Genomic DNA, 9664 nt, shown 5'->3' on the forward strand with positions numbered 1-9664 from the left:
GCCGGGCGGCTTCCATATAGGGCTGGAAAAGAGTCAGCCGGCTAAGCTAGTAGAAGCTTGGCGTAGGTTCGGCTCGGTTCGGTTCGATTTGTAAATCGAGTTAAAATGATGGTTCGGGTTGGCTCGAGTCGGCTTGTGAACCTGTCAGACTATCAGGTATCAGTGCAAGCTAAAAATTCGAAAACACCTCACACGTAAACAGAGAACACACAACAACAACAACTATTAGATTTATTTGTATATATTCATGCATGAGTCATAAAATGTAGCTCAGGCTCACACCAGGTAGCCTCAAACTTGCTACGGCTTTGTAGTTTTCATCACCACGCCCAGCTATATGCCTATATGGCTCTACACTGTATCCATCACGAGGCCTAGCTATAAATAAGCAGGGCAGCAAATTAATGGAGCAAAAATATGCACACACGCACTGCTATAAATAAACGGAGTGATGCTGGAGTGCTAAACTATTGGACCGAGCATGCCAAGGATCCATGGCTCGGTTTGGCTCACGAGCTAGCTCGGCTTGGCATGGTTCACAAAGTGAGCCCGCGGTGTGGCTCGGACTCGACTCGTTTGGGTAACGAACCGAGCTGAATTGAGCCGAGCCTCTACGAGCTCGAGCTAGCTCGTGAGCCACGAGTGAGCCACGAGCTTTTTGTCCAGCCATGCTTCCATGCATATGCACAAGGCAACTGGCCATGCATGCCCTGAAGGCAAGGGGTCAGATGCTCTGTCTAATACGTCCATGTAGTTATAGCGTCACTGGAGCAGATGTTTAGACTGCATCTGAACTTAGCGAATACCGACGTCGAAAGCCCTTTGGTGAAGATGTTGGTGTACTGGGACAAAGTCGGGATGTGAAGAACACGAACGTCACGAGGGCGACACGCTCCCGACAATAGTGTAGATTACTCTCTACGTGTTTGGTGCGCTGATACTGCACTGAATTTGTTGAGAGGTAGATTGCACTGATGTTACCACAATAGACAAGGGTTGTGCGACGAAGTGAACTGTGAAGCTCCTGAGTAACTGCCCCAACCAGCAGGCCTCGGTAACGGAATTGACCACAACCCAATACTCCGCCTCTGCACTGTAGTGGGACACTGTGTTCTGATGCTTAGAGGACCAGTAAATAACATCATCACCTAGGAATACTGCATAACCAGATGTGGACTTACGAGTATCCGAACAATATGCCCAATCAGCATTAGAGTAAACATCCAGCTCTGTCGAATGTGATCGGTGGAGAAACAAGCCATAGTCTAGAGTGCCATGGATGTACCAGAGGATGCACTTCAGTGCAGTATAGTGAGGCTCCCAGAGATCATGCATGTGAAGACAAATCTGCTGAACTGCGTAAGCAATATCTGGCCGAGTGAATGTGAGGTACTGAAGAGCACCACCCAAATTGCGGTAGTGGGTAGGATCGCTCACAGGAGGACCAATAGATGAGAGCTTCGAGTGAGTGTCCACAGGTGTAGTGCAGGGCTTGCAATTTGTCATATCCGCACGATCCAGAATGTCCAACATATATTGGCACTGAGAGAGAAACATGCCGCCATTGCGTTGTTCCACTGAGACGCCAAGAAAATGATGGAGAAGGCTTAGATCCTTTATAGAAAACTCTTGCTGAAGCACAGAAATAATTTGGCAAAGAAGAGCTTCTGAGGAGGCAGTCAACACAATGTCGTCCACATAAAGCAACAAATAGGCCATGTTGGCACCATGATGGTAAATAAACAGGGAAGTATCTGACTTTGCCTCAACAAACCCCAGAGAAGAAATGTGAGAGGTAAAACAGTTGTACCATGCACGAGGTGCCTGTTTGAGGTCGTATAGGGACTTGTTCAGACGACAGACATAGTCTGAATGCGAGGAATCCATGAAGCCGTGTGGGTTGAGAGCAGTATACCGTCTCAGTCAATGTACCATGCAAGAACACATTCTTCACATCCAACTGATGAATGGGCCAATCCCGAGACAAGGCCAAAGACAGAACAGTGCGGACGGTGGCAAGCTTGACAACAGGGTTGAAGGTCTCATCAAAATCAACACCAGGCCATTGCGTAAAGCCACGAAGAACTCATCGTGCTTTGTATCGGTCAAGAGAGCCATCAGACTTGCTTGTGAAGAAAAATCCACTTGCTAGTAACGATGTTGCCATGAGACGTTCGTGGCACAAGAACCCACATATTGTTAGCCAATAAAGTTGCGTACTCTTCCTCCATGGTGTGGTGCCACTGCGGATCGGCTAGACAGATCAATATTTCTTGGGAATCGATGACAAGGTGCTCACATTCAAGTTGAGGTGATGAATCGACTAGCTAAAATCGTGTTTGCCTCGCATCACCATTGAGTGCTCATTGATGACGGGCGTAACCGACACGACACCGACCGAAAGTTGCGAGGCAGAGGCCACGACTGGAGTGACGGCGACAGGCACGTCAACTAAAGCAGCGGTAGCCGCAGGCAAAGAGGATGCCTCAACCAGAGGCACGGAGGGCGGCGTCCCTGGCTGCGAGACTGAGGCCACGGGTGATGCACCCGAAGGCATGCCGAACCCAGGTGGAGGGCCGCAGTCGCGCACTGAGCTGGGGGTGCGCACGGGGGGTCGAGCAGTGGGGCCGCGCTGACCAAGCCATGCATGGGGCTGGTAGTTAATGCATGGCTAGGGGCGGGTAGACCACCAGGGAGACCTACAGTGAGAGAGGACCGTGACAGACCACTGGGCGATGGCACTATCGTGTCAGGAGATAAAAAATCAAATACATAATGAGGTAGATGGCTATTCAATTCGACGAAAGGAAACAAGTTCTCATTGGATGTCACATGTCGGGATATGATGACCCAATTGGACGAGACATCAAGACACCGATAACCTTTATGATCGGAGGAATAACCAAGAAACATACACATGGTGGAACGTGGAGACAACTTATTGGGCGCAGTGGAGGACAAGTTGGGATAGCACTTCGAGCTAAAGACACAGAGATGGGAGTATGTGGGTGGCACGTTGTAAAGCAAGTCGGAGGGTTAACAATCTCGAGCCACCAAGACCCAAGATGCCAATGAGTCACAAAAACTCCAAAGCACTGGCATACCTCTCGATACAAGCTCGGATCACTCATTGATCCACTCTCTAGGCAGCCATCACTTAGCAACACTCTCTTTAAGTCTTAGATGATCACTTTAAGCACTTTGTTAGCTTGAATGTATTCTCAAGTGTATTTGGATTTCTTTGGATTCCAGCAGCATGTCATACCTTCAAATGACTAAGTAGATGAGTATTTATAGCATCAAACCCGCCAACTAGCCGTTTTCCCAATGACTCAGAAAAGTTATTTACACCGGATGATCCGGTGAGAACAATAGTACTAACACCATATCATCTAATGAGTACAACATAAAAAACTAGCTATTGGAACTCCACTCAATGCATCTGTAAACATCGGACACTTCAGTGTACCTTCAAATTTATCATCGGACCTTCCGGTGAGTAATCTTGAGCCATCTGAGCTTTTATAGCCTCTCTGTGTAAAATGCTTTGGTGCATTCATCCTTAGAGCACCGGACCTTCCGGTGGGTTGTTCTTCATTCTTCAACACTTGTAGTCGCCTCTGTAAGAAATGCTCCGGTGCTATAATATAGTGTGCATAAACCAAGCACCAGATTATCTGGTGGGTTGACCTTCAGCCTTCTGCACTTGCATTCTTTTCTGCGGGAAATACTCTGGTATTACCCAGTGCAAATCACCAGACTATCCAGTGAGGTCCTCAGCCTTCTCCCCTTTTGTCAGAAATACTCCATTGAGTTCAACACACAGAGCACTGGACCATCCGGTGGATTGATCTTCAGTCTTCTGCACTTACATTCTTCTCTATAAAAAATACTCTGATATTATCCAGTGCAGATCATCGGACTATTCAGTGAAGTCCTCAACCTTCTCCTTTGTCAGAAACACTCTGGTGGTCTCATGTTCTATTCACCAGACTATCCGCTGAGGCTATTAGCCTCTGGACATAATGCTCCGGTGAGTGCAAACTCCTTTACATCAGATAATCTGGTGAGACAAATTTTTTTTTGAAATTTGTCCAATTCAATCAAACTTTATCCTGACTGTGGTGGCTTCTAGATGTATTTCATTCATTAGACCTACTAACATATATTCTTGATAAACATATTGATCCTAATGACTATATTATTATTGATTATTAAAATCATAATTATAAACTAATAAGATCATTTTCGCTACACCGGTTAAGTGCTATAGCTAGATGCTTGGCCTAACCGTATATGACCAAGAAGATGATGACAATGCTAGCTAAGCAGGTAGAGAATGATGCCAACATTTTCACAATCAACTTTACATACGCATGATTAAATTCTATGTAATATAAGACAAAACTTTGTTGTTATTTATGTGCACTTAGGTATCTATCTGTATATGTGAATTATGTATAACTATACATGCTTCTCTACTGTACTATTGATATAACACGTGACCGACTGCTCTATTATATCCTTGTTACTTCATGCCAAGTATTGCCCAATTATACATGTTGTCGCGTTCATCAGTCCATACCATCTCTTATGCAACTCATAATATTTGTTCTTTACTTCATTTCACACTAAATTTAAATTTGAGAGTTGCTCATCATTTATACCTTTGATGCTCGCACCAAACCCAGAATACCCATCAACAGAGGATCTCTTAACATCATCACATTTCTTATCACCTGGCTCAACAATGAAATTTATCTTGCAAATCTAGGTCTTCTAAGACTTCTTAAATTCTTTGAACAACAAAGCTTCAATTCATTCGATCTATTTCAATGTGACCTCGGTGACAGACCACACACGACGAACGAACACGATAATTTTTAGTTATGGACTAATCAAGGACATCAAGAGATTTTTTTTAGACAAGAGGGGATTTCAGATGGCCTCCTGTGAAAGTACAGGAAATCAGATTATGATCGTCTAACTTCACCCTTTTGAAATTATCACGATTTCACTTCAAATTAAAAAATATTGAACTAGTTATAAAACCGAAAAATATTATATAACTAACTAAAAATATTAAACTAGTTCCGAAACCAAAAAATATTATATAACTAAAAAAAATATATTAAGCTTTAGCAACTAAGATTGAATCGTGGATGTCAATGATACTGATGGCAACGAGCCGCCCGTCCATCCGACTGTCCGAGACCAAACGCCGCGCTGGGCCCGGCCTGCGCAACAGCACCTACCGTTGGTCACTTGCTTAAGCCCGCGACAACCACTAACCTCCCTCCCGGGCCCACCACGCAGTCTCTAGAAACAAAACAGCGCCAATGTGCTAATCCCTCATCTATTCGGCTCCCCTAATCCAATTCCCCTAATCCAATTCCCGACCCGATCAAAGTTCGAAGCCGCGTCCAAGTTTCCCCTCGTCCAGCTGCCCGGATCGCAAGCAATCCTCGTCGAACTCGCTCCCTTCGTCTGCTCGATCCGAGGTCGGGGAGTTGCTGCTGTTGGATCCGCTTTGCCGGGGTGATTTGGCCGCGGGTGGAGTAGATCGAGGCGAGCTGCGAGCAGCAGCAGCCATGAGCGAGGTGTTCGAGGGCTACGAGCGGCAGTACTGCGAGGCCTCCGCCTCCCTCTCCCGCAAGTGCACCGCCGCCTCCGCCCTCGATGGAGGTAAACGAAACCCCTCCCCCTCCTGCCTTTATCCAATTTCTCCTTCGCGATTCCGTTGGGGAATTGCTCCGTTTTGTTTGTTCGATCTAATTCGGTGGGATCCCCACAGAGAAGAAGAAGCAGAAGCTGTCCGAGATCCAGTCCGGCGTGGAGGAAGCTGAATCGCTGGTAAATAGATACTGGGATCCCCTTGCCTACATGGCTATACGATTCTGTTGCCTTTAGTTCTGCCGTAGGAAAGCAATTGGAGCTGGACTGGTGATTTTGGGAGGTGGTAGAAAGTAGAAACATCTTAGTTGATTGTTGCGTTTCTGTTGGTATAGATTTGCGATACTTGGGTAGTTGTGTAGATTGGCTGTAAGACTTGTTATGCGCCCTTGTTTCGTTTAGGGAGGTAGGGAAGGCAAGTATTTCATGTCTTCGTTTTGTTGGTTGCAGATTAGGAAGATGGATCTGGAGGCGAGGAGCTTGCAGCCCAGTGTGAAGGCGGTTTTGCTTGCTAAGCTGAGGGAGTACAAATCTGACCTCAATAACGTCAAGAGTGAGCTCAAGAGGATCTCGGCACCAAACGCCAAGCAGGCTACACGGGAGGAGCTCCTTGAGGCCGGCATGGCTGACACACTCGCGGTGAGCTCCCTGACTACTACTGGTAGCTTAATTCTTTCTAGCATAACTTCGGTCTAAAAAAATGTTTTGACATTGCATATTTGTAACTTCTACATATGTCCGGTTAAGTACATTGATGTTGTAGTGCGTAACTATATCACATCATGGCATTTGTTGTAGACTGCATTGCAACCAAGGCACATCCAGTATTCTGTCTATGAGCTTGTACACTGATAAGTAGTTGTATTTATACTTTTTATAGTGGTGCTTGATAGCAGGTAACTTGGTTGGTGCTGAAATGATGATTGGGCGAATGTTTTTTCACATTTTTCTGTGTCCCTATATAGGCCCAATTTGGTCGGTGGTACACATTATTGATCGTGTTGTGTTTAACTTTATTTAGGCTATTAGTTTGTCCAAAGCTGCTGTAGTCTATTTCCTTCTGTCATTGTATTTGAGTTGTATCCTGTAACGTTGTGCAGCAATGTGATTATAATCTAGTATCAGGCATGTGAACTAGGAATGTAAGTCTTTTCCAGATTATAGTTTGATTCTTCGTCAAGCGGGTAATTCAATTAACAGTTTTGTCAGGTCATGTAGTTAAACAGATAAGATTGTTGATCAAGCAAGCCAACTTACAACGGTATTTTTTGGATTATCTCTATTATTAGGGCATTCAATTGTTACAGATTTGTGGCACGAACCTGCTTACATGTATAATATGTTCTGTCACTCGTGCATGTCAGACTAAAGTTATGACTTATCTTATCTGTATATGCTTGGCTAGCTTGGTTACAGTCTTTTGCTCTATAGGAAATACTGTGATAAATACTTAAATGTGGCATTTAAAAGCATGTATCGGATATTTCCAGTGCTGATATATATTTTGAGATATTGATTCTTAATGTCCTATGTTCTGCTATACCACTTATTTAAATTCATGAGGGCTCATTAGCTATTGCTTTGTCTTCATATGTCCTTTACTAACTGTGCTTCCTTTTTAAAGTTTGGAGTTTGGATAGCACTTGGTTATTCTTTTTTAGGAAACAGCCTTTTTCACCTCAACCATGATAATGTTGGTATTGAAAGAAAGACGACCGAGTAAAAGACGATAGTAGCAAGAAACCCTTTGTCCTTTCCTATCTGTTTGTATTAGACTAAATGTCCATTGTTCGATAACCAGGACAGATGTATTATAGCTTACTCTAGATGATTTTCCGTTCTTATCTTTATAGCATACTTCTGTATTCTGACAAAAGTAAACCACATAACCATATTTGCATTTGCTTACTCTATTGTAAATTACCTGTAAATGTCCATTCGTTAGATGTTACATGAGCACTGTTTCGCTGATATTTCTGGAAATTAGCACCAGCTGAACTTAGGGAACTCCAAGTTCATTACTTGTTTTGGAATGATGTTTAATATCTAGGCAAAGGGTAAGGTTACCCCCTTTACCTATTCCTGGATGTTACTATTCCTGTTAGGAGTGTTGCCTTTGAATTCCTGTAATGCTCCTTAGTATATTGTAATGCTGTGTTGTTAACTTGTTATACTTATTTTTATATCATTAGCCGTTTTATCTGAGGGTTCTTGCCTTGTGTTGTTTTAGTACTCATATCAATACTTAAGGAATTATTGCATTGCTCAGGTGTCTACTGATCAGAGAGGAAGATTGCTGATGACAACAGAAAGACTAAGTCAGTCTACTGACAGAATTAAAGAGAGCCGAAGAACTATGTTAGAGACAGAAGAACTTGGTGTGTCCATTCTTCAGGACCTTCACCAACAAAGGCAGTCACTGCTTCATGCTCATACCACTGTATATATCCTGTCTTAACAGTTTAATCTATTATTTGGGTTTACTTTCCTGGTTGTTGTTTTCTGTCTTTACAGGTACAACGGCTACAATAATTCTTACTAGCAAAACATGTAGAACAGTACTACTAGTTCAGTTCATTGGACCGTGTTATTATCTTGGCTATACTCATAGCAAGTTCAGCTTGGCTTTTGCTTTGTGCAGGATGGCTTATGAAAGTCAAAAGTTAGTGGTTCTAGTCGATCAAATTATCTATTAAGTGCAGCAGCTCTGAATATGTCTCCCGAATAGTTCACTATCCAATTTCTTTTTTTCATTTAGAGTAGAAGGATGTATCCATGACTAAAGAATAGTTAGTACTTTGGTGAAAGTATGATGTTTCTGTAATGCTTCTGTGTACATGTTAAAGATTATATTATACGCCTTTAGGAATAGCGCTAAGCACATGCCCAGCCCTGTTAGTCTAGTCTACTCTGTGAGGGTGAGCATTCATTTGTTCTGCATGATGTGCTAATGCGGATGGATTTTCCTACTTCATTTTAAGAGTGAAAGGGTTGATGATTGCAAAACAGAAAAAAAAAATCCTTAGTCTCAAAGATGCAAGGATTGTGTACATTCGACTGATTCTTTTATAATTTAGGAAACAGGATCTCGTTGCTTTGCTCTCTTGTATGTAAAGAGCAACCATGGCATCCCTTTTAGTAGAATTCTATTTCTGCAGAATCAAGTTCAGTTCATATTCTAATACACCTGTAGAAATGTGTGTTATATAAAATACTTGCTGGTTGATCCACATTTTTGGTGTGTTAATCTGCTGTTTTTTTATGATAAAACTTTTCTTATTCATGTCTATTAATGGTATCGTCATCCTCTTGCTCACAGTTGCATGGAGTCGATGATAACATTGGGAAGAGCAAAAAGATCCTTGCGGCAATGTCAAAGAGGATGGACAGGAACAAGTGGATCATCGGGGGGATCATCACGACTCTCGCTCTGGCCATCCTTATCATACTGTACTTCAAACTCATTCATTAAGCCTGCTTCCCAGGTAGGTTCTCCACATATCTCTGTTCAGTAATTGTGTGATAAGGGTTGTCTGAATGCTGTGCATTGAGCAACGCATGTCTCTCCAAGCTCATTTGTTTCCCCAAACTTCTAAACTTCAAGTGGCCCATGTTATGTACAGTGACATACACTCCAGTTATGTAAACTGTGCAGAAAATGGGAAAAAAATCATGACTTATATTGAGACCTTTCCTGAAGTACTAACTTCTTCTGTTATACCATAGAGGCTGTTCATCCTGTTCTGTTAAACTAGAGGTCGTAGAGGATGTTTATCCATCTTAACTGTTGTCCCTGCCTCCCTTCCACCAATTATTGTGATTAGGCAGCCCTTCGGTTAGTCTGTTTCGGCTGTCGTGTTAGGGTTTCGGCAGATGCTTCCTGAATGATTGGGCGATAGACTAATAAGTGGGGGTTTGCAGCTTCTGTGCTGGTGTGTATGCAGAAGATGCAGGCCTATTAGCAGTGCAGCTCTGCAGTTGCAGCGCTAGG

General features: G+C 43.3%; 1 protein-coding gene across 1 annotated transcript; it reads left to right on the forward strand.

The window, feature by feature from the left end:
- The first annotated feature begins 5332 nt into the window (after positions 1 to 5332).
- Positions 5333 to 9372, forward strand: LOC133908576 (vesicle transport v-SNARE 13-like). Its single transcript, XM_062350657.1, has 5 exons — positions 5333 to 5685; positions 5795 to 5853; positions 6124 to 6312; positions 7943 to 8113; positions 8993 to 9372. The coding sequence occupies exons 1-5, from the start codon at positions 5592 to 5594 to the stop codon at positions 9143 to 9145; spliced, it is 666 nt and encodes a 221-aa protein (XP_062206641.1). The 5' UTR covers positions 5333 to 5591; the 3' UTR covers positions 9146 to 9372.
- The last annotated feature ends 292 nt before the right edge of the window (positions 9373 to 9664 follow it).

The sequence above is a fragment of the Phragmites australis genome, chromosome 2 (genome assembly GCF_958298935.1).
Source record: "Phragmites australis chromosome 2, lpPhrAust1.1, whole genome shotgun sequence".
Classification (NCBI taxonomy): domain Eukaryota; kingdom Viridiplantae; phylum Streptophyta; class Magnoliopsida; order Poales; family Poaceae; genus Phragmites; species Phragmites australis.

Coding starts and splice junctions, on each gene's coding strand:
- LOC133908576 (XM_062350657.1), top strand. CDS start 5,592: ATGAGCGAGGTGTTCGAGGGCTACGAGCGGCAGTACTGCGAGGCCTCC. Junction 5,854..6,123: donor TGGAGGAAGCTGAATCGCTG/GTAAATAGATAC, acceptor TGTTGGTTGCAG/ATTAGGAAGATGGATCTGGA. Junction 6,313..7,942: donor GCATGGCTGACACACTCGCG/GTGAGCTCCCTG, acceptor TGCATTGCTCAG/GTGTCTACTGATCAGAGAGG.